The 17,578-nt window shown below is 46.1% G+C and overlaps 1 protein-coding gene and 1 long non-coding RNA gene across 3 annotated transcripts in view; one reads left to right on the top strand and one right to left on the bottom strand.

The window, feature by feature from the left end:
* The window catches only part of LOC146798747 (uncharacterized), a 242,894-nt gene that overhangs the window by 62,892 nt on the left and 162,424 nt on the right, over nucleotides 1–17,578 (top strand). The window lies entirely within an intron of this gene.
* The window catches only part of SAC3D1 (SAC3 domain containing 1), a 55,069-nt gene that overhangs the window by 10,558 nt on the left and 26,933 nt on the right, over nucleotides 1–17,578 (bottom strand). For both annotated transcript variants that reach the window (XM_085626041.1, XM_085626042.1), the window contains exon 2: nucleotides 2,312–2,949. In XM_085626041.1, the coding sequence (XP_085482167.1) occupies nucleotides 2,312–2,942 (631 nt within the window). In that variant the 5' untranslated portion in view covers nucleotides 2,943–2,949. The remainder of the gene's footprint in view (nucleotides 1–2,311; nucleotides 2,950–17,578) is intronic.

Raw genomic sequence — 17,578 nt, forward strand, 5'->3', positions numbered from 1 at the left:
GGGGTCCTATTTTTGTGACGCATTCTTCCTACAGCGAGGGTATAATGACAGACCTGTGCAATGTTCCGTTTCGCTTACCTTACTTCCCCCAAACTGGATTGAAAATCAAGGTGGTGCAGAAGGGGCCGTGAGACACAGAAAATTGATTCATATGTGAACATGTAAAGCTCTTTTTGGTTTAAAAAATTGCTTTATGGTTGCTATGACCTCAAAGTCTCTATGTCTACAGGGCATATATTCTATTGAAGTGCTACTACCCCTCCTGTGGATCTGTGTATGCCAGGCATGGTTACTAGCTTTCCTTATCTACCAGATTATTTTTTTCTCAATAGAATGTTAGAATTATTCCACCATTAACATTACTCACAATATTTTGGTTCGGTTCACAAAAAAAACGTTACCTTCTGTCAGCTGCATATCCTATCACAGAGAAGTAATTTATAAAAGAAGAGCTGCGCTAAGAACAGGTCGACTGGATGAAGAAACAGAACCATGGGTGAGGAAGAGCCAGAAAAAGGGCTCAAGCTCCTTGAATGTTTCAGGTGGACAGGGTTTGTGAGTGGCTCCAGGTTTTTGTGGCTTTGATTATATCGAAAGGATGGAGCAGGATCATTGTTTTACTGTGGGTGGGGCATTGGAATCACTGAGCAGCAGTGACATCAGGAGGATGTTGGATATTGGGGTAGATCGTTGATACTTAATAAAAACTACTTCACAAAAGAGGCAGAGGATGAGATTGAGGCTGCAAATTTACCTAGAGTTGGGTAGGAACTACAAAGGTTCTCTGGATGTGTTAGAAACATCACATATCTCAGTGGTGAAATTGGCATTCCTACTGGTTCTGAATTTTCTTTAGTGGATATGGTAGGGAAATTTGCTAAAGTTTGAAGAAGACTGGTGCCATATTCGTTCATTGGAGTAGAGTTGAAGTGCGCATTGAGAGATCTTTGAAGTAAAGCATTATGCCTGGTGTTTCGTGAGGAGAATTGGATTTTCTTGTTGCAGGGAAGAAATGTATCCCCTTATTACAAGTTGTTGTGAGAAGGTTACCAAACTCAGATTCTTCTTGAAGCATAGGTGACTAGCATGCATGGACAGGAATGTGAGCACATATAATGGTGCAACAATGTGGTAGGATACACATGGGAGCAGGCGGAGCAGGGGAGTTACACAATGAGGCGCATCAACTAAAAGTCTTTCCAGGAAGTTTATTGGAGAGAGATGTTCCTTATGAATCTTACCCACTCCAATAAAAGCTCATGGAGTGATTTCTGAGCAGGCATTAGCGGTTGGTTTTGCTTTGCTTTTGGCAGATACTGGCATATCGATTTTTAATTCTCTGTACTTTTCAAACAGGTTTTTGGGTTAGCTAGCAGAGACAGTTTAAGTTTTCGGCACAGTGTTATACTGTTATCTTACGGTTACTTTGAAGTGCTGCAAATGAGGCAGGATTTGTAACTCAACCCGCATAGTAAGAGTCTACCTAGATGCAAAGATCTTTCCCAAACAAAGTATACTTGAATAGCTTCCACATGCATTTCTGTGTTAGCTAACATTTCTAATTAGCTCTGCTGTGAGTTATGTTCTCTGTAAGGGGTTCTATGTATGAACAAAATAGAAAAGGTGGCAGTAGGGAGCTTTGGGGCTACTGGAATCTTTTTTGTTATGGACATGGTCAAGCCAATCCTGATTTACTAGTGAAAGTCTCAGAGGAATGAACAAATCCATTGCAGGGCTGGCCCTGTTATTTGGGGTCTATGGTGGTCGACTGCACCAAAGACCACTCTCATATCAAGTAGCACCAGGCTGCTAGAGCGTGATCAGCTAAATATGGCATAAAAGCCTCCCTCAAATTAATCCAATTATTCTGTAAGCTTCTGGACGGTCCAAAATTCAATTCAGGATCATGCAATAGAATCCGTGATTGTACAAATTCTTGCAGTGGTTATGTGCAAAGCACGCTCAAGATCTCATAAGTTAGCCAACTGCTTTTATAGAAGTTTGATTCTGAGAGCAGATTTGAGGATCCTTGAGGCACACCCTTGTTCAAGAGAGGTGTTCAGGACCTCTGGTGTCAGTAGTACTCTGGTCATGTGGACCTTGACAAAGGGTGGTAGGTATGATTCTAACACAGTGTTAGATGCTATGATACTACCTACATTCTAAAGAGGTTAACTATAACATATAGTTGAAGCTATAGAGCAGTCAGGGTGGGTGCATTTTTCATGACTTCTTAGACAGAGTAGATAGGGAGTATGTATGGCTCGCTTATATAGATACAAGGCAGGCATTGTGCAAGCTTCCTCCTCACCAAGATTATACAGCAAGAACAGTGCCTGGTACTCTGCCTCCTGCTCGTACATCCCACTCCGGTAGCAGCGGCGGAGCCACCCAAAACATTCCTGCACATGAGTGTCGTTGATGCGTGGGTCAAAGTGGCACAGTGGGGCCTCACAGAGTCGGTAACCTGCACAAAGCAGAAAGCCCAAGCACTTCTCCAAGATGGCGACACAGACGTCCCCACCCACCCGCTGGATGGTCATGTCCTGACGCACAGCCCGCAGCCGGTCAAACACAAAACTGTACACCTGGGACCAGGGAACATCAGACCGAGGTAGCACATCATCCACCAGATACTGAACAGTTTGCAGCAGCACAGATTGAGGACGCAGGTCGCTTGGTTTGGTGGAATCTTTTCCAGCCGCCGGCCTTGCATACTCCTTCACAATCTTGAGAGGGTCAGCTCTGGGTAAGCGGTGCTGCTCGGTACCATCCAGAACCTCAAAGGGGTGGAGTCTCTTCTGTGCCTCTCTCTCACGCCTCTCTCGCTCTGGACACATGTAAGTGCATGTGCCATTTGGAAAGCTTGCAGCTGAAGGGGAGGCAGTGTTGTCCATATGGTGCAGGAAGGATGGAGTTGTAGAAGCCACACGAACCTCCATGGAGTACCTGGAAGCAACACATGACAGTCAAGGTTAGATCGGAGTGGGCCTATTCACTGTTCATCAACTCTCCTCTGCCACCGAATACAGAAACGTTATGTACCTCTCCAACAGTCCATTTCTAGATTTGGTATGACCCCATTAAACTCTTGATAGTGTTTGAATGGGTGCACTTCCACATGGATCTGAGATATCTTGTTGGTAAGGCTCATTTAAGCTGTGTATCAATTGAGTCGTACGTGTTAAAGATGGATTTTTTAAGTAAAGTGCTAAGTGGTGCTTCTTGATAGGTTTAAACTTTTGTTCCTTTCTTTTCAAATGACGAGCGTTTATAACCCTACAGATTGTGCTGGAAGTTCGGCTAAAGCAGTGATTGCTTGGGCACTCAATGTCTTCATGTGTAGGTACTGGCATGGGTGCTGCATATAAAGTAACTAGCACGTGTCTCTCTTACACTTGAAATGAGTCAGAATAGCATGGATGGCGAACGAACGTTCAGCTGTTAAAGCTGGAAAAAATTAACAGGGGTTACTGTGGAAACAATAAAATGACAATGTAAAGTTAAGTGGCATGGAGAGGAGTTCAGTGGAGTGCCATGGAGTAGCGTACAGTGTTGTGCAGTGTCGTGGAAGGATTAGAGTGTTGTACAGTGGAAGGGCCTAGAGTTGAGTGGCTAGAGTGGAGTAGTGTCAGATTGGCGTAGAGTGGAGTGGCGTAGAGCAGAGATGAGTAGAGGTGTTGAGTGAAGTACAATGTTGTAGAGTAGAGTGACGCAGAGCAAATAGATTTTCAGAGTGGGGTAGTGTGTCATAGAATAGAGTGGAGTAAAGTGGCAAGTATTGGCATGCAGGTTGTTGCGTAGAGCGCGAAAGTGGAGTAGGGTCGCAGGATGGCAGAGTGGAGTAGAGTTCTGTAGAGTGGAAAGACAGAGTGAAGTAGTGTGCAAGTGGAGCAGAGTTATGTGGAGTAGAGCATCTTAGAGTGGAGTAAAGTGTCAGTGGAGTGTCGCAGAGTGGATTGTCACAGAGTGCCCCAGAGTGAAGTGGCGTAAAGTGCAGTGGCGCAGAGTAGATTGGGGTAGAATGAATTGGTTTTGAATAAAGTGGTATAGGGTGCATTGGCATAGAGTAGAATAGGGTACAGTGGCATAGAGTAGAAAGGTGCAGTGTAGATTGCAGTGGCATGGAAAACAAACGTGTAGATTGGAGTAGAGTGAAGTGTAACAGAGTGGAGTGGTGTGGTGCAGGGTATAGTGCAGTGGTATAGGATGCAGTAGAGTGTTGCAGAGTAGAGTGTAGTGGACTACAGTGCAGGGTCGTAGAGTGCAGTCATGTAGAGTATCAGAGTGCAGGGTCGTAGAGTGCAGGGTCGTAGAGTGCAGGGTCGTAGAGTGCAGGGTCGTAGAGTGCAGGGTCGTAGAGTGCAGGGTCGTAGAGTGCAGGGTCGTAGAGTGCAGGGTCGTAGAGTGCAGGGTCGCAGAGTGCAGGGTCGCAGAGTGCAGGGTCGCAGAGTGCAGGGTCGCAGAGTGCAGGGTCGCAGAGTGCAGGGTCGCAGAGTGCAGGGTCGCAGAGTGCAGGGTCGCAGAGTGCAGGGTCGCAGAGTGCAGGGTCGCAGAGTGCAGGGTCGCAGAGTGCAGGGTCGCAGAGTGCAGGGTCGCAGAGTGCAGGGTCGCAGAGTGCAGGGTCGCAGAGTGCAGGGTCGCAGAGTGCAGGGTCGCAGAGTGCAGGGTCGCAGAGTGCAGGGTCGCAGAGTGCAGGGTCGCAGAGTGCAGGGTCGCAGAGTGCAGGGTCGCAGAGTGCAGGGTCGCAGAGTGCAGGGTCGCAGAGTGCAGGGTCGCAGAGTGCAGGGTCGCAGAGTGCAGGGTCGCAGAGTGCAGGGTCGCAGAGTGCAGGGTCGCAGAGTGCAGGGTCGCAGAGTGCAGGGTCGCAGAGTGCAGGGTCGCAGAGTGCAGGGTCGCAGAGTGCAGGGTCGCAGAGTGCAGGGTCGCAGAGTGCAGGGTCGCAGAGTGCAGGGTCGCAGAGTGCAGGGTCGCAGAGTGCAGGGTCGCAGAGTGCAGGGTCGCAGAGTGCAGGGTCGCAGAGTGCAGGGTCGCAGAGTGCAGGGTCGCAGAGTGCAGGGTCGCAGAGTGCAGGGTCGCAGAGTGCAGGGTCGCAGAGTGCAGGGTCGCAGAGTGCAGGGTCGCAGAGTGCAGGGTCGCAGAGTGCAGGGTCGCAGAGTGCAGGGTCGCAGAGTGCAGGGTCGCAGAGTGCAGGGTCGCAGAGTGCAGGGTCGCAGAGTGCAGGGTCGCAGAGTGCAGGGTCGCAGAGTGCAGGGTCGCAGAGTGCAGGGTCGCAGAGTGCAGGGTCGCAGAGTGCAGGGTCGCAGAGTGCAGGGTCGCAGAGTGCAGGGTCGTAGAGTGCAGGGTCGCAGAGTGCAGGGTCGTAGAGTGCAGGGTCGTAGAGTGCAGGGTCGTAGAGTGCAGGGTCGTAGAGTGCAGGGTCGTAGAGTGCAGGGTCGTAGAGTGCAGGGTCGTAGAGTGCAGGGTCGTAGAGTGCAGGGTCGTAGAGTGCAGGGTCGTAGAGTGCAGGGTCGTAGAGTGCAGGGTCGTAGAGTGCAGGGTCGTAGAGTGCAGGGTCGTAGAGTGGTGCAGAGAGCAATGACTTAGAGTGATGTAACGCGCAGTGGCAGTGAGTGCAGTGGCATAGAGTCAAATTTTGTACAGTATAGTGGCGAAAAGTGTAGTGGTGCAAAGTAGCTGGCGTAGATGCAGTGGCATAGGGTGCACTGATTTTGAGTAAAGTGGTGCAGAGTGCATTGGCGTAGAGTGCTGTGGTTTAGAGTACAGACTGTGGTTTAGACTGCAGAGGCGTAGAGTGGCCCAGCACAGAGTGGCTTAGAGTGGAGTGCAGTGGCAGAGTGGAGTGGCGTAGAGTAGATTGTTTCAGAGTAGAGTGGAGTGGTGCCTGCAAGGTAGAGTATAGTGGTGCAGGGTAGAGCACAGTGGCATAGAGTAGAGTGGTGCAGCATTCATTGCAGTGGCGTAGAGAGGAGTGGTGCAGAGTAGTTTGTTTCAGAGTAGAGCGAAGTGGTGTACAAGTGGTGTAGAGTCGAGTGTTGCAGAGTGGTGTAGAGTGGAGTGATGCAGAGTGAAGTGTCCTAAACTGGAGTACATTGCAGTGGTGCAGAGTAGAGTGGCAGAGTTCAGTGTCAAAAAGTGCAGTGCTGCAGTAGAGTGTCAGAGTGCAGTGGTGTAGTGGTGTAGAGTGCATTGATGTAGAGTGGTGCGGCGTGAAGTGACAGTGCAATGGTGCAGAGTGGTGTAAAGTACAGTGAAGTGGTGCGGAGTAGATTGTCAGAGTACAGTAGCTCAGAGTGTATTGGTTTTGAGTAAAGAGGTGAGCATGCAGTGGCATAGAGTGCAGTGAAGTAGAATAGAGCGGCATAGTGTGGAGTGGCATAGAATGGAGTGGTGCAGAGTGACGTAGACTGCAGTAACATATTGTTTCTGAGTAGACTGAAGTGGCAAAGACTGCAGTGGTATAGAGCAGAGTGTCCTTGAGTGCAGTGGTGCAGAGTAGATTAGTGTTGCTTTGCGTACAGTACAATGGTGTAGAGTAGAGCAATGCAGAGTAGAATGGCGTAGTGTTGAGGGGCAGAGAGTTGAGTGTTGCAGAGTGATGTAGAGTGAAGTGATAGAGTGGAGTGGTGCAGGGTAGAATGCAGTGGCATGGACTGAAACAGTAGAGTGGTGTAGAGTGCATTGGCATAGAGTAGAGTGGTGCAATGGCAAACAGTGCAGTGGCTTGGAGTGCATTGAGATTGCAGCAGCGTAGAGTGCAGTCGGCAGACGATGTGTTCTACGAGGTGTAACGGCGGTGCGGTGTCCTTGACGAATGTTTGACTACAGGACAGCACCCGAATACATGAGAGCTGCATGATGCTAGTAGGCATCAATCAGTAGAAAATCTACTGAAGTTGGAGCAAATATACGGACAGGTGAGTGCATTAGGCCTCACGTTTTGGGTTGCATGTAGCACATGCACTGTTACACGGCAGGGACCTTAAGAATAAGGCACAGAAACATAACGCCCTGACGAAGGCCCTCAGACCCGACCGGGCTACCCATATGGGCCGAAACATGTTGGCATACAATTGAGGGTACATTTGAACAGAATTAAGTTCAAAACGACCCCAAGATAAAGTTTTTATTGATACCATGAGTACCCGTGAATAAAGGACTCAGGAGGGGTATACTCATAGGTATTTTTAACCCAATCTGGTTCCCTGCTTGACCAGTTACTCATTTATCTAAGCACTCCCATTACATCTTTGGTTGAGTCCGCCCAGAGAGTACCATCTTCTCTGGGTGTGGAGTATTTGCCTATGATGAAGCATGTCACTATTATGTGAGTGAGGCTTTTACTTCAATATCTTTGATATTCCACCTGATAAGTAGGTAGTTGAATAACACCCTAATACATCCTTAGATCGGGTTATTCTACCAGTCTAACAGTAGTTGCTGATTGTGAAAAAAAGTTTATCCGGGAGAACGCAACTATGTTGTTTATTCTCTCACTCTCTACGTGTGAAAAACGATGCAGAATAGAGTGTCAGAGTGTAGTGACATGGAGTGCAGTGGCATATGGTGAAGTGGTGCAGAGTAGATTAGAGAGGTGTAGAGTGCAGTGACGTAGAGCGCAATGGTGTAGAGTGGCGTAGCATGCAGTGGCGTAAAGTGCAGTTGTGCAAAGTAGTTAGCGTAGGAACAATAGCGTAGGGTGCACTGTTTTTTGAGTAAAGTGATAAGAGTGAATTTGCACAGAGAGCGGTGGTTTAGAGTAAAGTAGCGTAGAGTGCAGTAGCGTCAAGTTGCGCAGTGTATAGTGGAGTGGCATGGCATGTAATAGAGTGGCAGAGTGCAATGACGTATTGTGCAGTGGCATAGAGCAGATTATTTCAGAGTAGAGTGAAGTGGCGTGGAGTAGTGCAGGGTAGAGTGCCGTGGCATAGAGTGAAGCGGTGCAGAGTAAAACAGAGCGGCATAGAATGCAATGGTGTAGAGTGATGTAACATGCAGTAGCGTAAATTGCAGTGGCATGGAGTAGAATGTTGTAGAGTACAGTGGCATAAAGTGCAGTGGTGCAAAGTAGTTGGTGTAGGGTGCATTGGTTTTGAGTAAAGTGGTTAGAGTGAATTGGTGTAGAGTGCAGAGTTTAGAATAGAGTAGGGCGCAGTGCCGTAGAGTGTCGCAGCGTAAAGTACAGTGGGATAGAGTGGAGTGGCATGGAGTAGAGTGACAAGAGTGCAGTGGCACATAGTAGACTGTTTCAGAGTAGAGTGAAGTGAAAGGATGCAAGGTAGAGTATAGTGGTGCAGGGTAGAGCTCAGTGGCGTAAAGTGGCACAGAGTTGATTGTAGTGGTGTAGAATAGAGTGGTGTAAAGTACAGTGACGTGCAGTGGTGTAGAGTAGATTCTTTCAGAGTAGAGTGAAGTGGTGTGGAGTGGTGCACAGAAGAGTGGAGTGGTATAGAGTAGTGGTGTAGAGTGCAGCATTGCAGAGTGGAGTGGCGTAGAGGGGAGTGATGCAAAGGGGAGTGGCCTAGACTGGTGTGGTGTAGATTACAGTGGTGTATAGTAGAGTGGGGTACAGTGCACTGGCGTAGAGTAGAGAGGCAAAGAGTGCAGTGTCAGAGTGAAGTGGTGCACAGTAGATTACAGTGGTCTAGAGTGCAGTGGTATAGAGTACAGTAGAGTGGCACAGAGTGCAGTGCTGCAGAGTAGAGTGCAGTGGAATAGAGTGCATTGGTGTAGAGTTCACTGGAGTACAGTGGTGCAGAGTAAAGTGATGCAGAGGGCAATAATGTAGAGGTGTAGAGTGCATTGGCGTAGAGTGTATTGGTTTTGACTAGTGGTGTGGAGTGCATTAGCAAATAGTGGCATCGAGTAGATTGATCCAGAGTAGAGTGAAGTGACGAAGAATGCAGAGGTATAGAGTAGAATGCTGTAGAGTGCAGTGGTGCAGAGTAAATTAGAGTGGATTGGAATAGACTGCAGTTGGATAGAGTGGAGCAATGCATAATTCGTTCACATAGTGTTCAGTGGCATAAAGTAGGTTGGCGTACAGTAAAGTGGCAGAGAATACATTGTTGTAGAGTATACTGAAGAGTGCAGTAGTATATTGTAGAGTGCTGTGGAGTGGCGCAGAGTGCAGTGGCACAGAGTAGAGTGGCGGAGGGTGCAGTAGCATAGAGTACAGTGGTGCAGAGTAGACTAGAGTGGCATAGAGTGCAGTGGCATAGAGTGGTGCACAGTAGAGTGCAGTGGCTAAAGTAGATGGTTTTAGAGTAGAGTGCAGTGGTGCAGAGTAGATTAGAGTGGCATAGAGGGGCTTGGCATATAGAGTGCACTGGCGTATAGTGGAGTGGTACAGAGTAGAGTCCATTGGCGTGGAGTGCAGTGGCATAGAGTGCAGTGTTGCAGAGTAGGATGGTAAAGAGTGGAGGGGTGCAGAGGTCAGTGGTGCATAGTAGAGTAGTGTGAGGTAGAATGTATTGGTGCAGAGTGGAGTGGTATAGAGAGGCATTGTGGGAGTTGTGCAAAGCAGAGTGCAGTAGCGTCGAGTGGTGCAGAGTAGAGTGGAGTGGGTTATCATGGAGTATGTATGGCATGGTAGCATACTGCCATTACAGACAACATGGCTTCAAATGAAATGCACATTACATTTGCACTTGCATACAGTTTTACTGATAAAAGTATACAGTGCACAAACAATGTGTGGAAATGGCATCACCCAATATATTGATTTGATCAACCACACAGTTCATTTACAGACATTTTTGAAGCAGACCCCATCTAGCCAGCAGGATTATCACATAAATCATTTAACTTTGAAGTCCAAGAAAGATGAACACCAAGGTCCCTGAACAACACAGCCTGATATTGGACCTCGGTCTCTGAATGCACAGCAAATGTGACAAAATAAGAACACGATTTAAAGGCCTGTTTACAGAAAGCGAGTTCATGGAAGAGTACAGTAAACAAGGTTGGGGCAACAGAAGGGACGAACTCGAGCTAGACAGCCTAAAGCAAACAAGCATTGTAAAAACCAAAAGGTCTTGCCTATGAGAGAGCTATTGGCTTTGGTAATTTGTTTTAGCTTTGTTGTAAACCAGTGTGGCTGCTGTTCAGCATGGCTAAAAGGTTAGTGGGGTGGAATGGTGTGGGGTGGATTGGGGTAGAAAAGAATGGGATAGATTGGGGTGGAGTGGGGCACAGTGTGGTAGAAAGAATAGGGTGTATTGGGGTAGACTGGAGTGGGGTAGATTAGAGCGAGGGATTTTGGTAGATCAGCGTGCTAGACTGGAGTCGGGTAGAATAAATTGGGGAGACTGGGGTGGAGTGGGTTAGAATGGCATAGTGTGGGATAGATTGGGGTGGGACAATTTGGTTGGGAAAGATTGGATTGTAGTAGAGTGGATTGGGGTAGAGTGCAGAGGGGTAGATTGGGTTAGAGGGGGGTAGATTGGGGTGGACTGGGGTGGGATAGATTGGAGTGGGGTAGACTGGAATGAGGTAGATTGGGTGGAGTGGAGTAGATTATAGCAAATGGGAGTGGGGTAGATCGGGGTACATTGGAGTGGGGTAAAATGCATTAGAGTGAGGTAGAGTGGCCTGGGGTAGGTGGTGTGGAGGGGCATAAAGTGGAGTGGCTAGTGTTTATGTGAGTAGTGTAGAATGGAGTAGCGTGGCATAGTGTGGAGTGGCGTAGTGTGGTACAACACTTCCATCACACACAACACATTTTCAATTGAAATGACCATTACATTTGCACCAAAAATACGGTTTTATTGCACACAAACGATAGTGTGCAAATTACGTCACTTAGTGTATTGATGTGTTTTGATCGTATTCAATTATTTGTTTCCACCACACTTCAGAATTACAAAAAAATTTGCTTAAATTGTACTAATTCTGAAATATTCTATAACCGCATAATTCATATTTTTGATGTGTGAAGCATGCGCTTGCATGGGTATTAACATTGGGTACTTCAGGGAAAGAAACAAACACCAAGCTCTCTGGAAGATAGAGCCTGACATGCGACCTCTGTCTTTGAATGCACAGCAAATGTGACAAGATAAGAACAAGATTTAAAGGCCTGTTTACAGAAAACGAGTTTGTGGAAGAATACAACAAACAAGGTTTGGGCAAACGGAGGGTCGAACTCAAGCTGAACAGCCCAAAGCAAATAAAGCCAGAACATAGGAAGGCAGAAAATGTGAGTCACAAACCCCAAACCCAATGGTAGGCAACGGGTGCAAATGCAATACATTTCTAAGTCAACTTTCTAAATGTCCCCAAGATGTCTTTGGCAAACCAGACAGCTGCTCGGTCTGGTATGCTGTGACCTAAAAAGAAAGGGAGCTTTCGGACTAACATTTGTTCTGCTCTTATTGCGATCCGATAGTTACGTCAGTGCAGTTTCTTAAACTGAACCCACCCAAGCCGCATCTATTCACCCGATGCTGGCCTACAAGTTCCTGCAAGAATCAATGGCATCACATCTCCACATCACATCCCACCATTTACAACCATTACATCCTATTTGATACTGATTTTTCTCTCAGGTAACAGAATGATGCTGTGGCCAGGAAAGTAATTCCAGCAGTCCAAGGTCCATGATATACTATTTGAGGCCAAGGACAGGAAATTTTAAATTTCTATTTTGTCCAATGTAAATCAACAAGAAGGGAGGGGGGCCAAAAGGGCTTTTGGTAAGGTCCAGCTAAGTGTGCCCAAAGTATGTAAACAACAAGTGACAAAGCTGTTCCTAAAGGGAATGGGAAAGGATGTACCATGTAGGAAGATATCTGTTATGGATATTAGAGCCCTCACACAGCCATCGGGATATTGTGAATCACATACCCTTCAGGATGTAATGTAACATCATCGGGCTGCTCCTACGTCGAGTCGGCTGGTGCAATACCCGACGGGCTCTTGTTTAGAGAGCACTCTTGTGGAGATCTTCTATATCCAAGATAGCCGGTTGTTCAACTGAAAAAAGTGTGGGGCTAGGTGATAGTGTAGATGAATATTAAAAAGGGGAGGGAGTACTATCTCAACAGTTTTATTACGATGTCTCCTCACCTGATTAAAAACATGAGGTGAAGTGATAGTAACTCAGGTCTATGTTCTGGGTTATCTACACTGCCTCGTCATGGTCAACATGTTTCTCACTATAACTGAGCTGTACTCAAGTGATTCGTCAGGACCTAGAAATTCTATCTACAGGTCTATCCAAGAAGATTATGTGATAGACAACAAGCGTTTATATGTATAACTGGTATTGTTACCTGCGGCTCGGTCTACTTGTATGGAAAATGGGAGACCAAAATCGTTAAAAAACGCTCATTCGTAAAACAGTTATCGTACATGGTGTGGGTGGAACGTGCATTTACAGTGAAGGTGCACATTCTGTGTAGGGAGGGGGAGGGGAATAAAAACACACAAAACCACGTGAAGTGATCACTCTAGAGAGAGTTACAACAGCAGTAGTTGGACTTACCCTATCTACTCCATAGGATAAACCACTGCAGTCCCTGGTAGGCTTGCGCAAGGAGTTCCTTGCGTACTGTATTGGTGTATGGGGGCAGTATTTAAAAACAAGTTAGGTAAACACAATACTCCAGGGTCATTAACACCCCTTCTCTTGGATGTCACAGTATTCAAAACCATGTGAAAGTAAAAGGTTGAAATAAATACAATACTACAGGGTCATTGACACCCCTTCTCTCGGATCCATACCAATCATATATTGCAGTTGAAATGGGGATCAATGGCTATAGATGGAGTTTAGGAGGTGCCAGGTGAAGCCTGCTTTCAGTAAGGTTAATCAGAAAAAACGCGTTACCTGAAAATCTCACGAGGAACGGAAAATAGGAGCGTATCTCATATAAATGCTCCTTGTCACAATTATTGTGTTAGTCTATCTGTTCCCGTATGTATCGATGGAGGAGCGGGTCTCAAACTAGATAAAGCCGAAGAACTAGTAACTCGGCGTGACATAGCTATGTAGTTGTTAATATACATGGTAGAGCTAGCGATACTTCATAAAACCAGTAAAAGACATGAGGGTTTTACTTACTGACACGCCGAGTCCGTGTCGCTCGTAGACCTACCCCGCACTACCAGGACTGGGGGGTGGGGTTCTACGGTCTCGTGTGTGTTTAAAACGGCTATGCGTCACGGTCCATGTCGGTCTAGAATGCGATATTTATTCGAGAAAGTGGCTAGAAATGGCCGCCATGTTGGGTGAAATACGAGTGGAGAAGTCGATAAACCAGGAGTTGGTTGTAATGTACATAGTTCCGGTTTAGTAAGCATGGTCTATTCTTGGTGATAAAGTAACCGGAAAAGTACTGGAGTTACATGAAAGCTATCAGATCTGGTTGGTAAATGGTTGTAGGTTAACCCCTAATATAGTTATGAAAATGGGTTACCACACTACAAATAGACAAGTAAACCATGGCAACTGGGTCTAAACAGCCATATATATCCAATGTATAGAACACACGTGCATAGAATGAGTTGGTTGCTGTCCCCATAATAATTGCCTGAATGTAGAGCTTGATGTTGCAAGTGTGGGGGTCGCTATACAAGTGAGCTAATCAGAAATCAGGGTGGTGATTACAGAGCCTAGTATGCGCTATGTCTTAAGGTGGAATGTGTGGCCTAAAGGGTGGTACCATTCAGTCCAGTGGCAGTGTTACCTCTGTATGTGAGGAAGCTAGTGTGGTTGCTCAGAAGCTTGGTGTATCCTAGATCTCAAGGGGGTTTTAAGGAACACCATGGAATGGCATCATTGAGTCCTGTGGTGTCTGTGCCACTTTTATACACCCACCGTTGTTCTTTGATTAGTAAGGCTTCTTTGGTTATGTTCGGAAATGTTTCCAGAATAAGCCATCTGAAGGAATCGGGGGGGTGTCCTTTCTCTAGAAAGTGCGCGCACATTTTAGTGTTCGTTCTTTTACAGCGGAAATTGCTGCGATGCTCTATGATGCGTGTCTTAGCAGAGCGTGTTGTCATGCCTATGTATTGAAGTGTGCAGGGGCATGTAATCATATAAACACAGTTGGTGGTATTGCAATTGGTGTGGCGTCGTATTTCCCACTTGAAATTGTCGTTGATATCAACTGTCTTGTGTATGTCAGTGAGGTGACATACAGAACAGGAGCCACACGGGTAATGCCCAGTCACAGGGGGCAGCTCCCATAGTGTTCTTTGTGTTATCTGTCTCTGTGTTCGAGGACGAGTGTGTATTATAGAGTCCCTCAGGTTCCTGGTGCGTTTGAAAGAGAACCTAGGTGTTTCTAGGGTCATTGAGCCCGTGTTTAGTATCTTCCAGTGCTTTTTGATCACCTTGGTGATCTGGTTAGATACCGGGGTGAACGAGGTGACACACGTGATGTTCTCCGTTTCGCTCTTGGTTCTGGGTTCTAGTAGGGCCTCTCTAGGGTTATTGCGGGCTCTTTTGTTGGCTTGGGCAATCTGTTTCGCTGGATATTCACGCGCTTTCAGATTCCTAGTTAGTTTTTCAGCTTCAGTCTTGTAGTCAGTTAGATTGCTACAATTACGTCTTATCCTTAAGAATTGTCCCACGGGTAGGTTATCTCTCAAGCTCCGCGGGTGATGGCTGGAGTATAGTAACAAACTGTTACGATCCGTTGGTTTTTTATATAGTGAAGTAGAGAGTGTACCTCCGTGGAGGTTGATGTTCAGGTCTAGGAAAGGGATACTCCTGTCTGACACTGTGTGTGTGAATTTAAGGTGTGGATCCAAAGTGTTGATCCAGTTGCAAAATTCTAGACAAGTTGACATGTCTCCTTTCCATAGTATCAAAATATCGTCAATGAACCTCCCCCAGAGGTAAACATCAGTATTATAGGGGTTGGTTTGGTTGAAGATGTAGCGGGACTCAAAGTCGGACATGTACAGACAGGCCAGACTGGGCGCAAGGGTGCTACCCATACAAGTGCCCTGTGTCTGTTTGTAGACCTGTCCTCTGAATTCAAAAAAATTCTCTGTCATGGCTAGGGTAGCACAGTCCATAATGAAACTTATGGGAGTGTTGTGTTGCCATGGTTCAAGTTGAAGGGTGTTTTCCACCACTTCGAGTGTGGCCCTCTGAGGTATGTTGGTATAGAGGGCCTGCACGTCTAAACTCAACAGTAAGGTGATTTCATCTGTAGGGGGTAGAGACGATAGGAGTCTCAAAAGATCTGAAGTGTCTTGTATGTATGATTTTGTCTTGTGTACAAGCGGTTGAAAAAAGAAATCACAAAATTGTGACAAGGGTTCCAACACTGACCCAATGCCTGATACAATGGGTCTCCCGGGTACAGGGAAAGTGCCTTTGTGGATTTTTGGAAGGATGTAAAAGTAAGGGGTGCGTGGGTTCTTTTTTACCAGGAAAGTGGCTTCTTTCTTACTTATCCAGCCTTGGCTCTCAGCCGAGAAGACCAAGGCTGTGATCGTAGTAAGGAGACGTGGGGTTGGGTCAGTAGGGACAGGGGTGTAATAAGTTTGGTCACTCAATTGTCGTCTACATTCTAATTCGTAGTCCACTGTATCCATTACTACTGTGGCTCCCCCTTTGTCTGCCTGTTTAATGGTAATGGAGGTGTCATTGGACAAGATGGAGACTGTCTCTGTTTCAGCCTTAGACATGTTATTAAAATGTCTAGTATTGGTGATTTTAGCTAGATCCTTAAGAACAGCCTGTTCAAAAGTAATCCCTTCAGGTGGAATCATATTAGTACTGGGGTTGAAAGTGGAAGCATTGTGTAAACCACTATCTGTCCGTTCAGGAGCCTCAGTGTTGGTAAAAAAGGCTTTCAATCTAATTTTCCGGAAGAATTGTTGAATCTCACATTGCTGTTTGAAGGGATCAATCTTGGGAGTGGGTACAAACCCTAAGCCCTTCTGTAAAACCCTCCGTTCCATTTCACTTAGGTTTCTCTGAGAGAGATTAACCACTAGGTCTTCTTCTTGTTGGTCGTGTGACTCCGTGTCTCCATGGTTCTCGGAGTGTCTCCTAAACTCCATCTATAGCCATTGATCCCCATTTCAACTGCAATATATGATTGGTAGGGATCCGAGAGAAGGGGTGTCAATGACCCTGTAGTATTGTATTTATTTCAACCTTTTACTTTCACATGGTTTTGAATACTGTGACATCCAAGAGAAGGGGTGTTAATGACCCTGGAGTATTGTGTTTACCTAACTTGTTTTTAAATACTGCCCCCATACACCAATACAGTACGCAAGGAACTCCTTGCGCAAGCCTACCAGGGACTGCGGTGGTTTATCCTATGGAGTAGATAGGGTAAGTCCAACTACTGCTGTTGTAACTCTCTCTAGAGTGATCACTTCACGTGGTTTTGTGTGTTTTTATTCCCCTCCCCCTCCCTACACAGAATGTGCACCTTCACTGTAAATGCACGTTCCACCCGCACGATGTACGATAACTGTTTTACGAATGAGCGTTTTTTAACGATTTTGGTCTCCCATTTTCCATACAGGTAGACCGAGCCGCAGATAACAATACCAGTTATACATATAAACGCTTGTTGTCTATCACATAATCTTCTTGGATAGACCTGTAGATAGAATTTCTAGGTCCTGACGAATCACTTGAGTACAGCTCAGTTATAGTGAGAAACATGTTGACCATGACGAGGCAGTGTAGATAACCCAGAACATAGACCTGAGTTACTATCACTTCACCTCATGTTTTTAATCAGGTGAGGAGACATCGTAATAAAACTGTTGAGATAGTACTCCCTCCCCTTTTTAATATTCATCTACACTATCACCTAGCCCCACACTTTTTTCAGTTGAACAACCGGCTATCTTGGATATAGAAGATCTCCACAAGAGTGCTCTCTAAACAAGAGCCCGTCGGGTATTGCACCAGCCGACTCGACGTAGGAGCAGCCCGATGATGTTACATTACATCCTGAAGGGTATGTGATTCACAATATCCCGATGGCTGTGTGAGGGCTCTAATATCCATAACAGATATCTTCCTACATGGTACATCCTTTCCCATTCCCTTTAGGAACAGCTTTGTCACTTGTTGTTTACATATTTTGTCCAATGGACAAGTAGGCTCCACCCTCATACTGCACAAGGTCAGAGGCTCAGTTTGCAGTGTAACATAACAGTTAAGATAAAAAGGAATCCTCTACGAATACAGCAAGACATGTATCCAAACATATAAGATGTTCCAAGCTTGTTTACACAGTTCTATAATTCAAAGCTTTTGCTGCTAAGGTGAGATCTAAAAGACAAAACAGAAAGCTGCACTGCCGTCAAGTCTCCAAAATATGTACACATTTGCACACTACATTTTTTTTTAAGACACAGCTAGTTCTCCCAGTTTGCTCCTTGACATCATATGCATACACCTAAAGTGCTTACAGGGATCACAGTAATCCTCCAACATTTTTCTTTACAGAAAAAAGGAAAAATATGTTTTATTTGCATGCGTTTCCTTACACTGGTAACCATTACTCCTCTTGGTATGACGACTTTTAAAAAAAGAATATGATGTGCTGAATCTGCTTCTATAGACTTGAAATTGTGATGGTGATTA

This window comes from Triturus cristatus, chromosome 9 (genome assembly GCF_964204655.1).
Source record: "Triturus cristatus chromosome 9, aTriCri1.1, whole genome shotgun sequence".
NCBI lineage: Eukaryota > Metazoa > Chordata > Amphibia > Caudata > Salamandridae > Triturus > Triturus cristatus.